General features: G+C 42.0%; 1 protein-coding gene across 1 annotated transcript in view; it reads left to right on the top strand.

Annotated features, from left to right (window-relative positions):
• The window catches only part of LOC104273438 (cadherin-20), a gene marked incomplete at both ends in the record, with an annotated part of 23,980 nt that extends 7,587 nt beyond the window's left edge, over window positions 1-16,393 (top strand). The window contains 5 exons of the mRNA XM_009868776.1: window positions 297-550; window positions 3,992-4,128; window positions 6,698-6,819; window positions 9,449-9,566; window positions 16,142-16,393. Coding sequence (XP_009867078.1) covers window positions 297-550; window positions 3,992-4,128; window positions 6,698-6,819; window positions 9,449-9,566; window positions 16,142-16,393 — 883 coding nt within the window. The remainder of the gene's footprint in view (window positions 1-296; window positions 551-3,991; window positions 4,129-6,697; window positions 6,820-9,448; window positions 9,567-16,141) is intronic.
• Between the last annotated feature and the right edge of the window lie 109 nt (window positions 16,394-16,502).

Genomic DNA, 16,502 nt, shown 5'->3' on the forward strand with positions numbered 1-16,502 from the left:
ATTCTGAAGTGATCTGCAAATAATTCTCCTGTCTTTTTCAATTCAACTGTCAAATTAAAAAAAAATATGTGTAGACAGTGCCATTTCTAATACTGGTATCACTTAATGCTTTGTCTCCATCTGCAAATATTTACCTTTGTTACCCTTATGATTAAAAATCATAGTAAAGATTTATTTTTTAAAAAAGGTGCATCAGTTTATATTAGAGAGCATCTTTTACTTCTGAAAATTCAAATTAAATGGCCCAAATCATATTTCTCAGTGTGCCTAATGCTAGATATATTTTTTCTCCTCAGCCTTTAAGTTTTGAGAGCAAGAAAAGCTATACTTTGAAAGTAGAGGGTGCCAACCCCCACCTGGAAATGCGGTTCCTGAACCTCGGTCCGTTCCGTGACACCACCACTGTCCATATCAGCGTGGAAGATGTGGATGAACCTCCCGTGTTCGAGCCCAGCTTCTACTTTGTGGAAGTGCCCGAGGACGTGGAGATTGGAACCACCATACAGATCATTTCTGCCAAGGACCCAGATGTGACCAATAACTCCATCAGGTCTGTCCTCTCTTTGTGTGTTTGCCCAGGAGCATTTCTCCCCTGTATGTCCGGTTGGTGGGGTGGTGATGGGGCTGAAACAGTGCTGGTGGGAGGGAGTAGCCAGTAGTAGTCATCAGTGGGTTTAGTCAAACCAGATCTCATACACTGATGGGCTCTGCTACAACTGTTAAAGCAATGCAGGAGCTCACCCTTGGCTTTTCTGTGGTATGGAGAATGTCTGCATCTAGCCTTGCAATAAGCTGGTCTGGCATGTCCTGACAGCGCACATCAAAACCAAACCCCAGACTCTTGTGCCTTTGCTGACACAAAAGCAGAGGGCATCACAGAGAAGCTGTTGTCATACCAAGGGGGAAGTGATCCACTTGCTTCTCCTTTCTCCCTCTTCTGAATCAAAGCCTGCCTTTTCCAACAGCTCAAATACATAGCTACTTTTGGAGTAGACTGAATGCATACTAATAAATATTCATGAACCACTAAATTATATAGGGTCTGGTCAAAACTGCAGTGTTAGATATTCCCATAAGGAGTTAAAGCTAAAGGTGTATTTACAGCCATGGGAGCTTCATAGCTGCAACTCAGCAAGGAGCCAACAAAGCAGATTTGTGTGATCACGCAGCTCTTTTCCTTGGTGGCTGCCAAGGAAAAGCCCAGTTTATCACAGAAGACTGTTTTTCTCCAAGGCCAGCCCATGTACTAATTTTTACAATCTGCAGAATCTCCGAGTGATGGCAAGTTAATAATCCCAGCAGGTCAGCTGCTTCTCTTATCTGACACGAGCATTGGATGTTGAGCTGCTGTTTGCCTAACCTTGCATCAGTCCAACTTCTGAATCGACTGTGTTTGGGAACAGTCCTGGGAAATACAGGAGGGAGTCAAAACATCAAGTATTCAGAGTTTTTGAAGAAAGCAAAATCTATACAAGCAACTCTGTGGGCTTCAGCTAGGAGATCTAAGCAGACAGAAAGCCTGTTCTTATTAATACTGCTTTCTGGGTTGCTGCTCTATTTTTTTTCATCTCTCCTACCTTAATACACCTACCTTTTCTACCTACATTATAAGGTTATACTTCTCATGGCATTGTCTCAGTTTCTTCAGTAAAACTGTTACACTGTCTGCATCACAATTTCATTGCCCTAAACTTTTTTCCATCCGCATCCTATTTTGCTGCTCACTGTCTAGCATTATCCAAACACTCCAGGCTTTGTGCTAATCTGCTTAAAATAGTATAAGAATAATTCTGCAGACTATCAGAGGGTAAAAGTGTTCGTTGTTATTTTTAATGATGTTTTCCTTAGGTTTCTTCAGAGCTTTCCAGTGACTACCCTTGATGAACCAGCATGCTATAAAGCACAGAACGTGTCATCAAAGATAATTAAAGAAGGAAAACCCAACCAAAAAAAAAATTCCTAATTAGCAGACTTCTTTGTGGCTCTATTCTTTCCCAACTTTCTTCCACTTTTTCTTTCCATCTTCCTCCTTTCACACTTTCCTTGTTTCCTCCTTCCTTCCCTCCTTCCTCCTATACACCTTGTACAGAAAAATATAAATGATTGGGGTAGAGGAAACAGGATAAAAAAGAATAAATACCATTTGTAATGCTACCTAAAATGCAGATATTAAGAATTGGCTCACCTTGCCTCTCACATGGTCTTCTCCATCCATGCCAACTCCATGCAGTATCGGTCTGGTAATGTTTTACATTTCTTCTGCATTCATTTTGCACAGAGCATGGCAAGATCAGAAAACCAAAACTCTAGATACATATTTTGTTACACAAGCTGAAATCCATCTGAAACTAAAACTGTGGTCTGGCCTCTCCTTTTGCCATTTTTTCAAGCATGGAAAAGGCAAGATGTATTTCGGAAGGGGAACTTTCAAGTCCTTATTTTCCCATCATCTGGTATCTGGGCTTCCACACTGAGAAATTCGGATGGCTGGAAGTATGCTATAATTTTTGTTAAGTGATTCAGGAAGATTACCTGAAAGGTACAATGGAAACGAGTGTGAAGGAACAGATATTATTAACAGAACTTAAGTGCAGAATCCAAAGACTCCAGCTGTGCTTCTTGACATTGGTTATTAATACTGCACCTCTAATCACAAGGCCATATTCAATTTCAGATTGGCCTTAAACTGTCATTATAGCCCTCATACAAGAATAATTATTATAGTGAAACATAGCAACACTCGTACTTATTTCCTAAATAAATCAAATGCCTCAGAAATCTCTTTATTTAAAAAGAGATGGGAAGGTTCAGGTAGGAAAGGGAAGCAAACCTGCCATCCCACCCTCTTTGTTTTTTCTGAAAAAAAAAGTGTAAAAGAATTGTCCAACAACATAGCTTAATAGTATTTTATATCCCAGTGTAATAAGTCCCCAGGTAAAGATCAGGCTGTCATGCTTGTTCCAGTGAATGCATTTGTGCAGAAAGGAGAAAATTCTGCTTTTGTGCAGAAAGGAGAAGAACAAGCCCTATTCATCATCAGTTAGGACCAGTGCTTTCAATTTCCATCAACTCAGAAGAAAGAACCAACAAAAATGAGAATGAGTCTGGGCTCTGTTCTAGGCTGTGGCATTTACATAAGCACATGTGCGCCTTTTGGTAAAGGATCACCTGCCACACTAACATGGTTAGCCAGGAAGGCAACTCATACAAACTGCTAAGACCAGGTGCATATGAAGGGTCCTAGGTCACACACCCTGTGGAATGGTCCCTCTGACCAAGTACAGAAGTGATAGCTGTCAGTCAGCTGCCTCCCTGCCTGAGTTTTCTGCCCTGCAGGCACCAGCACACTCCCTTGCTCAGGGGTATGAGAAGCTGACATGGTATTGGCCAGGCAGGTTCAGTAATTATGATGGATCAACCTCGCCATGGGGGGCACTTTTCTGGGTGGCTGATAGGAGAAAGCCAGTCATCATCTCCTTTGTGCTGACATGGCTTGATCAGGAGGATGGTCCAGGGTGCAGGTAGAGTTTATTCCCCTGAAGAAGCAGAGACTACAAAAGCATGAGGAAGGGAACAGTCCCTCCTCATCAGCCTAAGTTCCCAGAGAATAAGCTGATATAAAGTGATTTTCATGACATAATTATTTTGCTTAGAAAAAGAAATCATACTTCTCACTGACAGATTTTCTCTGCAAAACAAACGTTCCTGTGTTGAGCTGTGCCTCGCTTTGAGGCTTCTTTCTCTAAATTTACCTGTTGTCCAGCCCTAATCCAAGTAGTCCTCACCATTAAATGCCATCAGGCACTAGGAATTTATCTCAGTGTTTTGAGCATCTCACTCTGTATGTGTACTAGTCAATGGAGCACATCACTCAGTTGTGGAAGAGTGTGGATCTGCTGTGCATGACAGTATTCCCATGGCTGGCGTGCATTGTTGTCTGACACACAGTTTTCACAAGGGCTGCAAAATATTTTAATATGTACTCTTGCAGATACTCGATTGACAGGAGCAGTGATCCAGGAAGGTTCTTTTATGTCGACATCACCTCAGGAGCACTGATGACGGCAAGACCTCTTGACCGGGAGGATGTTTCTTGGCACAACATCACTGTGCTGGCCATGGAGCTGAGTAAGGAGAATGCAAACTGTACATAGATTAAAGAGATCCAATAGACAAAGCAGGCTGAGAGACCTGAATTCAGCAATTCAAATGTTCTTTTGCACTGAGTGGGAAGCCATATTATCTCGATTACTCTTCTGACACCAACAAGCGAATACTGCATTTTATTTATTTTTTTATGTTCCTATTCACAAGGTGGTGGGTGGAGTAGAGGCTGGCAATTTTATGCATAGCACTGCTTTCTCAGTTTATTAGTATTCCAGGGATTTAATTAAAACCCTTCCTGATGCATTTCTGGAAGAGCTCTATCTCTTCAAGAGGGCTGAGCACCTAAAACAGACACTGCAAAGGTTGCACAGCTGCCAGAGCTGCAAGTTCTACCTGGGAGGATTGTGTGGTGCAGGGACAGGAGGCAGCAATGATCCTGCAATGCTGGGTCACTAGTTGAAACGTTCTCTGGTTCAGGAGCAAGTAAATATCATCACCATCCACTTGCTGTTTAAGTAATTTGGGCCAGAGTGCTTTGGGATCTTCTAGGATGCGGAACTTGTTATGCTTTTAGGTTTTACAGTGAGCTAAACCTCAGCTCAGGATTCATCCATGCCAAGTATTTACTGAAGCTGTGAGAGCAAGGAAATGCTGATAATTGCATAGTGTCAGCATGAAAAAAATTGGCTGAGATTGAAATACTAACGGATGTGAGTTTCATAAAGGAATTTGGGATATATAAGCAAATAAATAAAAGGTTCATCTTCACCTGAAATCTCTTTGGTCCACGTACCTTTTACTCAAGGTCTTGGCTCATCTGCTGAGGGGCAGCAGCTTTCCAGAAGTTGTTGCCAACAGCTGAGCCATTCCTCAAGTCTGAGAGAGCTCTCTGCACATCCAGGCTGCACCAGAGATATCAGGCAGTTGGAGAGGAAAAAAGTTGCAATAAACTTGTCCAAAATGCAATCAGCCAACTCGAAGTTAGCACAGGGAGTATTTCACAAGAGTCACGGTGACTCTGCCACATATTTGCAGGCTATTCAAGCACATGATGTCTTTCTGTCCCCTTTTTAGTAGTGAGCAGGCTTGGTGACGTGATAGGATCTCACATCCTTCTATTTTGCTGCTAGTTTTATTTTCAGTCACCTATGGCTGTTGCAATTCCATGTAAATCCACATATGCACCGTAGCAGCACCGGAGGGTGAGATCCATATGAAGGCATATCTTCCTTTGACTCATCCTCCATCAGTCCTCTATCAGTTTTGTTCTGTACATGTGCAGCACAATATTATAAAATATATAAAATGTCTATAATATATATTTATATGAATATGTGGATATTTATATTTTGTATTTATATGAAACAAACTTTAAAAAATGTTACATTTGTGCATTCCTGAGTAAAGCTCATGGGTTTAAAAGTTAGATCAATATTACTAAGAATGTAAGTGCAGACAATTATCTGCCACACTGACAGGTGTGTTAGCAAGATATATATAGCTATATGGGAAGTTGAAGGATTAAATTAAAAATTAGGGAGAAACAATATAGTTTAAGAGTATTATTTTAATGAGTCATTGTGACCCACGTTATAGATACAGTACATTGAACATTTAAGAAAATTCTAGAGCATAAGAAAATTCTCTATTGTTTTTATGAACATATTTCTTGTTCTAAAGGGAGAGATACATTTGGAGATAAATGCAGAAAGTGCTATGACTAAAAAGCAGATAGGACTAATTTTTAAGAATTTTCTGGAGTTTTCTGCCTTTCCTGACCTTTTGATAATTAATTTTTTTTTTTCTTTCTGCTTAGAGTTTCATTTTAACATTCAATAAGGGAAAAAATATGTTTAGGAGCAGAAAAACATAGGGAGAAAACCACTGTTGCCACTTAGTTTGGAAATTGTGAAGATATGAGAAATGATGTATGGATTTACTGGCAAAGAAATCTAATGAACCAATGGGACAGAAATATCACAAGTGATATCACGCAGAATGTAAAATTTTCATTGCAATTTTAAGCTTCAGTGAAAGCTTTTCTGTACAATTTCATGTGTTATTACATTTTAAACCTCCCTGTACAAAGTATCAAAGACTTGACACTACTTTTGAGTTCAAGCAACATAAATGCTGAGCAAAAACATATCTGAACTGCAGAATTACCACTTTTAACAAGATCTAAATAACAAACCTATACTTAAAAGAGTCCCTTCCTAATTCACGCCACCAGTATCAAGGCTCAACAAAGAGCACTGCACATTCGAAGGGCAATAAAAAAAGATACAGGGCATTGTCTAGGACTTTTGTTATAGAGATAGTCCCATTGGACTGAACCAGGTTGAAGTCTTTAACAAAGTTTCTTTGAAAAAGGAGTGATTAGATGGGAAGCCAGGATGGACAGAGAGCAGCATTTGCAGCTTCACTCCAAGTTACACAGCTCACCAGTGACCACAGTTCCTGGTGGTAAAAATCTCATTTAACCTGAGTCACTAGTGGAAAAGCTGCTTCATCTCTTGAGAAGAGCGAGGAGCAGCCCCTTCCCCTTCCCATATATTGCCTTTCTTTATGTTGTGCCTCCTCCTTCCAGACAACCCCATGCAGGTGGGCAGCGTCTCCGTAATGGTGAAAGTCCTGGATGTGAATGACAACGCGCCGGAATTTGCAAGGTTTTATGAAGCTTTTGTCTGTGAAAACGCCAAAGCAGGGCAGGTGAGAAATGCTAGTAATGACAGAGATTAGGAGGGGATGCTGTCCCACATGGAAACAGTGTGCCAGAAAAGGTGAACGTTGGAAAGAGGGCTCAGCTAACCACGCATTTCGTCTGAACTCATCAGCAGCTGTTTATGCTGCTTTCCAAACGCCAGCACCTTGTGATGAAAGTGGCAACATATATAGCACCTCTTTTTTCTCATGCAGTTATTTCCAGGCTCACTGTGCAATATATGTCATGGCTGAAATAAAGCCTTCTGATATCCTTCTGCGAAGGTGTGACAGAATGCATTGATGAAGGGAGACCGGTGGATGTTATATCCCTTGACTGCAGTAAAGCTTTTGATACCATCCCCCATAACATCCTCGTAGGTAAACTCAAGCAATGTGGGATAGGTGATTGGACCATGAGGTGTGAGCAGCAGAGGTCAGAGGGTTGTGATCAGCGGCACAGAGTCAAGTTGGAGGCCTGTGACCAGTGGTGTTCCCCAGGGATCAGTGCTGGGTCCAGTTTTGTTCAATACTTCATCAACGACCTGGACAAGGGCATAGAGTGTACTCTCAGCAAGTTCGCTGATGATACAAAACTGGGAGGGGTGGCTAACACACAGGAAGGCTGTGCTGCCATCCAACGAGATCTGGACAGGCTGGGGAGCTGGACAAAGGTGACCCTCGTGAAGTTCAATAAGGGCAAGCGTAGAGTCCTGCATCTGGGGAGGAATAACACCAGGCAGCAGAATGGATTAGGGGACATCCTGCTGGAAAGCAGCCCTGTGGAGAAAGGCCTTGGGGTCCTAGTGGACAGTGAGTTGTCCATGGAACAGCAACGTGCCCTTGTGGCCAAGAGGCCAATGGGATCCTGGGGTGCATTAAGAAAAGTGTGTCCAGCAGCTCAAGGGAGGTTCTCCTCCCCCTCTACTCTGCCCTGGTGAGACCTCACCTGGAATACTGTGTCCAGTTTTGGGCTCCCCAGTTCAAGAGAGACAGGGACCCACTGAAGAGAGTCCAAGGGAGAGCTACGAGGATGATTCAGGGCCTTGAACATCTCTCTTATGAAGAGAGACTGAGAGAACTGGGGCTGTTTAGCCTTGAAAGGAGACGGCTGAGAGGGGATCTTACTAACGAATAGAAATATCTGAGGGGTGAGTGTCAAGAGGAAGGAGACAATCTCTTTTCACTGGTGCCCAGCAATAGAACAAGAAATAATGGGTTTAAGTTAGAACATAGGAAGTTCCACCTCAACATGAGGAACAATTTCTTTACTGTGAGGGTGACAGAGCACTGGCACAGGCTGTCCAGGGAGGTTGTGGAGTCTCCTTCTCTGGAGACTTTCAAAACCTGCCTGGACACGTTCCTGTGTGGCTGCCCTAGGGCATCCTGCTCTGGCAGGGGGACTGGACTAGGTGATCTCTAGAGGTCCCTTCCAACCCTCAACATTCTATGATTCTCTTGGGCAGATGCCAGCAGGCAAACACTCAGTGCGTCCTTTAGCACCTGTGTCTCCTAATGCAAAGCTGACTAGCATAGCTCAGGCACACAGACACATCACTCATGTTTTGTGAAGGAAAAACTATGTTAGTAATACCACTGTGTGCCCACTGAAGCTTCTCCCAGATTGTGATGAAGCAGAATGAAACAGCTGCTCACTGCTGTGACAACTGTCTTTAAAACTATCATATACAAGATAATTTCATCTCACTAATTTACAGAGGTCCTTAATGAAAGAAGGAAAAGAAACTGTTGCTTAGACTTTTTTCCTGGGTTTAAGGGGTAGATGTCCTAAATAATAAGCTGAGAAATGCACACTGATGTGTTCTTCCACTGGAGAAAGCCAGATTCTGTTGCCACATTTTGAAAAGTTCTGAAATCAGATTTAAGGTGGTGAATAAGATTTTAGGGATCTGTCACTTGCCTTTGAATCCAAAAATAACTTTTGAATGCAAAAATCCAGATGGAGATTCGTTCATTGTCTAAAAAGATGTCAGAATGTTTATTTAGACAGAGCTGTAGCTCCCTGTGCTTCAAGCTGTTAGACCTACTTTACTAAGTCTCTACAGGTGAGGTGACAAATCTTTTTCTGGGTTTAGTGTTGTCTTAGTAACTTTCCATGGTGTTATTTACTGCATATGCAGAGTTTCTGCACAGTTGCCTTTTCTCTCTTTCTTTTCCACTGACATCTTGGGAAGAATTGAATTGTCTTAAAATTAAAAGAAAGATAAAATTAAAAGAAAGATAAAATAATCAGCATGAATCCTTTTCTACCTGCAAAATTAAGCTTTCCTGAGAGCTCTCTAATGCACAGTGAATCTTCTGAACACCCTGGGCCCTCAACAGAAAAGAAGAAACAGGGAGCAGAAGATAGGAATGCATAAGAAAAAAAGTCTCTTTTATTTGAAGCAAACTGATTATCTCCTCCTTTATTTAAAAGTGAATTGCATGATCATAGCAAAATGAATGAAGCCTGCAAGGTTCTGAGTCTCTTCTTGATGTATCTATTCTACCTCTGCCCAACAGTTTTACTGAAATGCTCCAGCTCCTTATATTTAAATGTATATATGTTATTTGTTTATTTATATTATTTTTTTTTTTTGCTTCTCACCTGTTTCTGCTTTGTTCTCCTATTTTGTAGCTGATCCAGACAGTGAGTGCCATTGACAGGGATGACCCACAGGAGGGTCAGCATTTCTACTACAGCCTGGCTCCAGAGGCGGCCAACAACCCCAACTTTACTCTAAGGGATAATCAAGGTAATTGGAGTGGACACAGACAGTTAGCTACTCTAATTTCTAATGCCTAAGCTGGACTTGAGAGGCTGTGACTTACAGCGTGTGATAAGACTGCCATTTCAAATAATACCAAGTGACACCTGCTCCTTAAAGGCAGTGATAAAATGACATATTACTTAATACACTTGAAGGTTATATCATATTTTCTTCTCTATAAATATTCTCTAGCAAGAGATCCCTTTTTCTTCTTCGAGGAAATGTGCCAGTGTTTTGTGCAAATTCAGGTCTTACGGTCATGCTGCAGGCATCTCAGATTACCGGAGTGGAAATTGCATTCGTTCAAAAGGAGTTGCTTAAAGGTAGGATAGCAATTGGAACTAGGAGACAAATCTGAAGGGAATTACATTGCTCTTTTTTTGTACTCTTCATGTTTTCTCGCAGGCAGCGAAAGGGAAGGTTCTTGTACACTTCCAGTCTTTTCCCCCAAGCACTTTTCTTCTTCCTCTTTGTACATCCTCGTTTCCCTAGGAAAAGGAGCGAGGGAGGGAGGGAGGAGATGCAGAGCCTTAGTGGGTAACTTGGTGTACAGCTAAAATTCTGTGTAAGACGTGCTAAGTAGAAACTGAAACACCAGTGGGAAGTCTCATGGCAAAGCACTGGCATGTTAGTATCCTAACCAGTGGAATTCGCTTCTTTTGGGGAAGCTTTGGTGGTTTTGAAAGCCTTCAGGAAAGCCCTTCACATAGCTGCTGCTGATAGATGATCTCCACAGGCAGACACCAGTGTGGAGGTCAGGTCCACGCCAGCCTTCACCAGGAAAGAGGGATGACCTTGAGTGACCTGAGGCAGAGCTTTGAAAGTCAATGTGAAGGGGGTGGATTTCAGCATGATTTTAGTGTGTAAAGTGGCACAAATCAGCAAGTGATTCCAGAATAAACAGGGAGAAAGCCCAGACACCTGCACCATCCATGGCCAGCTCCAAGGAGAGTGCCTGCCCCTGCTCCCACACATGCCTGCTTGGCACATATACTTCCATAAGCCCCTGTCTGTGCCTCTGCAACCATGTGAAAGAACAACATAGAGGCTAATAAAGCAAGCTCTGCTTCCATTAATCAAACATGTCTTAAAAACATGCTACTTGTAGAGTCTGGAGCTCTCCTCCACACATGCTCTTGCTTTTTCATCCCCAAAGCAATTTTTTTTCTGTAGTGTCCCTGAAGCCTCCCCACACAATTTCTTGCATTTTTATCCCCTTCTCTCTCCCACTGTCTCCCTCTTTTTTTTTTTTCTTTTTTTTTAGTACATGTTGCCAAAGCAAATGAACAAATACAACACAACTATGGCTACAATATTTGGCAAACTAGGCTCATTTAATCCTCAAGGCATTGTTCAAAAAAAAGAAACCCAGAAATTTCCCAGCATCAGATGCCTTTTTTTTCTGTCTAAGGCCGTACTTGCGATAATTTATAGTGACAGCAGTGACTGAATGGCTGTACCTCCCGCTGTCTGTAAAATACTAGTTTTCCAGAGATATACATCACAAGAAGCTTAGGGTAATATCGGTTACAAATTTCAAATAAAAAAGTTAAGTATCAAACCTCTGACTATTTGAAATATACACATTAAGGATCAATTTACTGCCTCAACAATTTGGAGTGCAGTAGTCATTTCAGTAACAACAATTTATATTTTCATCTAGGGACCACTAAGGACTAAACAAATTATATGACTTAATCACAGAGGGGGTAGCTATATTTCACAGTGTGGCAAGACAAGAAAGAGAAACCACCTTTCTACTCACAGGCTGTGCACATAAACGTGAGACAGCAACGCTTCCCAGGCTGTGGGAATGTGCTGTGAAGATTAGCAGTTTTGCTGATTACTTGGCTGTCTGATATAGCAGTAAGAGAAACTGCAAGACATGCAGCCTTCCTGGCAACAATTAAAACCTTGAGTTATACTGAGCAGCAGATAGATCACAGTTTGCATTCTTATGAGCTATTTTACATATTTCTTTGGCCCTTGTCATTTTAGTCTCTGAAAACTTCTTCAGTCTATTGTTCTCCACATGTATCTGGCAGACAGAGAAATCCTGTCATTCTCCACTTTATGGACAGGGGTCTGGGGCAAGGAGAAATTGAGCTACTTACACATGTGGATCCCTTTGAATTCAGTAAAATTGGTGTGAGATAGACATGTAAGTATCAGCAAAGATCTGGGCCTAAATGACTTTCCAAGGCTGTATAGAATATATGTGAAGAAGCAGGGAGTTGATCTGGGGGCTCCCATCTCTTTGGTTGCTGATGTAGGGCATTGGCAAACCATCTTATCACACTTCTAAATCCAGGTGGGATTATGCTGGAAAGAAGTTGGCCAAGGATGCTTACTCTAAGAATGGGATGAACAATTAAATAAGCTTACTGTGCTTCCAGATTAAGCTCTGAGCTGATCTTCTTTTGACCCTTAAAAGCTGCCCTCAGTCTTTAGGTACCAGGAACTGATGAAGGCAGTAGCCATTTTAGTGCATCGCAGCATCAGTGTCACACCACTGCCAGGTCCATCATTGGAAGCATATAGCAGTCCTCCCCATTGCATTTAGATTTGTTCTAGGAAATTTTTTAGCTATATCTTCCTTCCCTAAATCTGTCATCTACCTCACACACTTTGGCAAGGTGCAAAAGCAGTGAGTTGAAAATTCCCAAGAAAAAATGTGATGCCTTCCTCAAGCTGGTAGTGTCTGTGACGCCTGCTTGCTTGTGCTCTTTCTCCCACTCGTGGTGAAGTATTTCTTTATATTACTCCTAACTATTCATAATTATTTTAATTAGTTTTCCAAAACTAATAGAATTTCTGGGCTAACCATGCCCAGTTCTTCTGCAGATACATACAGAAAGAAACCAAGCCTTTCCAAGAGGCGGTGGTTAACTCTGACCTCAGAGTTTGGACCTACACAGAGGTTAATTCCCCTGACCTCTCCAGGCAGGTACATGACTTCCAGTGGGGCAGAAAATTACAGAGGGAGATGCCCCATGGCTTGCTGTCACAACCACATGAGGACACCAGCCTGAATGTCCAGCAGGAGGTACGGTTTTTTGTCTCCTGCTGATCACACAGGCACGGAACCTGCCCTGCTGCAATCTTCAGCATCTCTGCTCAGCACTGCAGCCTCTTGCAAGCCAAACATGCCATGTTGGAAGCTGTGATGCAGAAGTATTCTGCATTCTTATCAAAAAATCACACAGAAGCATGGAATGTCAGGGGTTGGAAGGGACCTCTGAAGATCATCTAGTCCAACCCCCCTGCCAGAGCAGGATCCCCTAGGGCAGCCACACAGGAATGTGTCCAGGCAGGTTTTGAAAGGCTCCAGAGACACAGATCATGCTTACTTGTTTTTTGTAATATAATGGGGTCTTCATGTCCTCATAAACTCTCTTCTGTTGATGGCTGGGGCTTAGTAGATATCAAATTTGGAAGAAAATTTTGTGTTCCAGTTTCTGTTACGCTGCATCGCATTCCAGCGTGCCCCTCGCACTGCAGAAGCACATCAAATTGCGTTGGCTTCTCATGAGTCACACCACAAGCTTTGGCACCAACGTACAGCAGTTGCTGAGTAACAGGTAGAGCAGTTCTTCAGGGATGATTTGGATGCCTACCAAACCCAAAGAGCCAAAATCTAGTGCTGAGAGTCACCAAGAGAATTTCATCACCAAGAGCGTTTAAGACCTGGGTGATATGGTCAGTACATCAAAGCAAAAATATGTTCTTACGTATATATCTTTCAGTATTTGATTATAGAAACTTCAGTTTGCCTGAAAACAGAATTAGGGTTAAAATCATTTGAGGTCTCTCGCTATCTGATTTCACTCAGCTTCAGTCAGGTTCACTGCCTGTGGCTTTTTTTATCGGCCAGGTATGACCAGCTCGCAATAATAAATTCTTTTTTTCCTCACAGAGAGCAATTTTACATAAAATGAAGATTTGCTGTCACCTGAATAGAATTTGTGACTTATGTCGCAAGTCAGTTTAAAAACAGTGAGTCTTTCACCCAGGAAAGAGAAATGCAACCAAATTACTGCACTGTTAAGACAACTCAGACATTTCCATTGAGGCAGCATAAATGCAGGCATTTTGCCATTTTCTGCCCTTTGGGCTGCTTTTTCTAATACTAAAACCGGCCTAGTGATGAAAAGATATGGTGTTCATAGCTGGGAAGCACATACTAGAGGACATATAAACAGCCTAAGGGAGAGAAAGCACTTGTGTGTGTCCCAAAAGGCAGGAGGGAGAGGTTTGCAGGAGACGAGGGCTCTGGTCCTCAGGACACCTCTGCCCAGGAGCCACGGACGCTGCTCTCTGCTGGGCTTGAGGACACATTCCTGAAAATTATCTGTGTCTGCATGGCATATCAAAGGGTAATGAAATCAGTAAACACTGACACATAATCAGCTTTAAGCAACTTTGGGGATTTCATCTTGTATCTGGTTGATTTTCCTCAAGGCTCCAGCTCTTGGGATCACATGAGTTAATGAGACGCTGCAGTTTCACTGTATATTCACATACAGACCTGCACACGTTCTTCAGGATTTTACGCTTTCAGAGTAAAAGCTTGAAATGTCATTGACATGCGAGAAATAAAAGACCCTGAGATTCCTTTTAAAAACACATCACAGATTCAAACTAATGTCCCAAACTGTGAAGCCTGACATCTCAGTACTTACGTGCACCAGTATTGTCTGATGCTATAAGATTTGCAGCACAAAGTATGGAACTTGGAGCATAATTTAAGTATAGCGGGCAAATCTAGTGCGTCTAGCTTGAGTTTGCATATATTCCATAGCTGTTTGTATATAACACTCCTGATTTCACTCCTGAAAGCCATCATACCACTTCTGATGTTGAGACTCTAGCAGATAATACAGCTGATTTCTCTACATGCGACCTGAGTCTCTTCACTAAAGAAAATCACCCAAGATTTAAATTTTAGCAGTGAATTGACAGAGAAATTATAAAGAATACAATTTCCAGGTAGCAGCCCCATTGTGCCAATCTGCCTGGGAACAGCTGATTGGCATCCTGCATTTCCAAGCATTGCAAATGTATATTGGTAACAACCTGTTACAAGTTTATGTATATAGTATAGACACACATTATATTTCTATTTCTATTTATTTATATATAATATGCATATATGTATAGTGTGTATAGTATGTAATATATATATACACACACTAAAAATAGCTGAGGAGAGCAGATGGCCAGACTATGACCTCTTTTGAACCAAGGGAAAAGGGAAAAAAAAACAAGTAGTAAACCAAACTGCACAAAGCCCAGCTTCCAAAAAATCCCACAGCATCACTGCAGGGGGTCAGAATTTAGAAGTCTGCCAAAGCGAAAAAATTACTTGCATTCTCCATTTATGTTTGATGGCCCAAGATTTACAGACATGCTCATAAGAAGGGCCAATTTTCCTTCAGGTTCCTTTAGACTCCATGGTGGCACAGAGTACACTGAAGACATTTCACTCTTGCACTTTCCAAAAGTCTCTGAGGCCAAAAATCTTGAAAGTCCGTGCTGAACAAAAATCATCACTGGTCTCCAGAGATTTTGCCTTGACACTCCTGAGATGAGAATTGAGAAGAAAAAAATCCCATATCCAATTTCTTTCTGATTAGGAAACTTGGTGTGCAGCCTGGGGAATTTGAGAGAGAGAGTAGACAGGAATTCAAATGCCACTGGGAAATTCTAACGTTTTGAAAACCATGGTGAAAATAGAGGAACAAGCCTCAAAGGTAGGAATTTCCCTTGAAATGCCCAACAGCAACTGGCTGTTAGGTTACTCTCTTACTATGTTTTTTTCAGCAGCAGCATTTTGATTCCTTTGGATTGAAGTTCTTATAAAAACCAGTCACACTAAATGAAGCAGAATGGGCAAATCAAAGCAGAATAATTCCGACAATGATGACATGAAGCATTATGACTTTTTTTCAGTGGCAGTAGTGCCAGTGAAATTGCACGTATTTCACTGAGAAAATGTTTAGTTGCAAATTTTCAACTCGCTGTTGCTTTAGGATAGGAAGCTGGTTTTTTCCTTCATCTTCTTGTTGCCTCAAGCAGATGACCATGCCATGTATCAAAAGCCATAAAGAACACCTTCACATGTCCTCAAGGTTTATACACCAGCATCTCCAAAATGGTGGCAGTGCTTAAGAGTGAGGTCTAGAAAATCTCCTGAGCATGAACAAACAGAGACAAGTTGCCTTCAACTGCTCATTCTGCCTTGCCTTCTGAAGGCTTTTTTAGCTAAATCCGAAGGCTGCGAGTTTGCTGTGGGCACTTTATGTCAGAAGGGGTAAAGGCAGGCAACTCCTAAGGTGTATATGCTTTGCAGGTTTGGAGCTGTGGCCTGGGAAGATACTGGAATAAGGCAGAAAGAGGCAAAATGCTGATTAGTGGCAAATTGATTAAAAAAAAAAAAAGGGAAAAAAAAGAGAGAAGACAAATGGATATGGGTCTAGGGCTGGTATTTTTAACCTTCCTCCTCTGCTTGAATGCATTTGCTCTGCATACAAGATCTCCTCCCCATTTATTTTCTTTAGACAATACGGCGTGGATTTTGACAAGGCGCTCTGGCTTCAGACAACGTGAGCAGAACACCTTCTACCTCCCTATCCTGATCAGTGACAACGGCCGCCCCATGCTGAGCAGCACGGGCACGCTGACCGTGCACATCTGCAGCTGCGACAATGACGGCCTGGTGATGTCCTGCAACGCAGAGGCCTATGTCCTCCCCGTCAGCCTGAGTAGAGGGGCACTTATTGCAATCCTTGCCTGCATCTTTGTCCTGCTAGGTAAACCCTTGGCTTCTTCTTGGGAGGGGACAAACTCTGCAGTTCTGGCTGGGGCGTTGCTGATCCACCAAATATGAAGGAGATGCACATTTTTATATATATATATATA

Source organism: Apaloderma vittatum, unplaced genomic scaffold (assembly GCF_000703405.1).
Source record: "Apaloderma vittatum isolate BGI_N311 unplaced genomic scaffold, ASM70340v1 scaffold13294, whole genome shotgun sequence".
NCBI lineage: Eukaryota > Metazoa > Chordata > Aves > Trogoniformes > Trogonidae > Apaloderma > Apaloderma vittatum.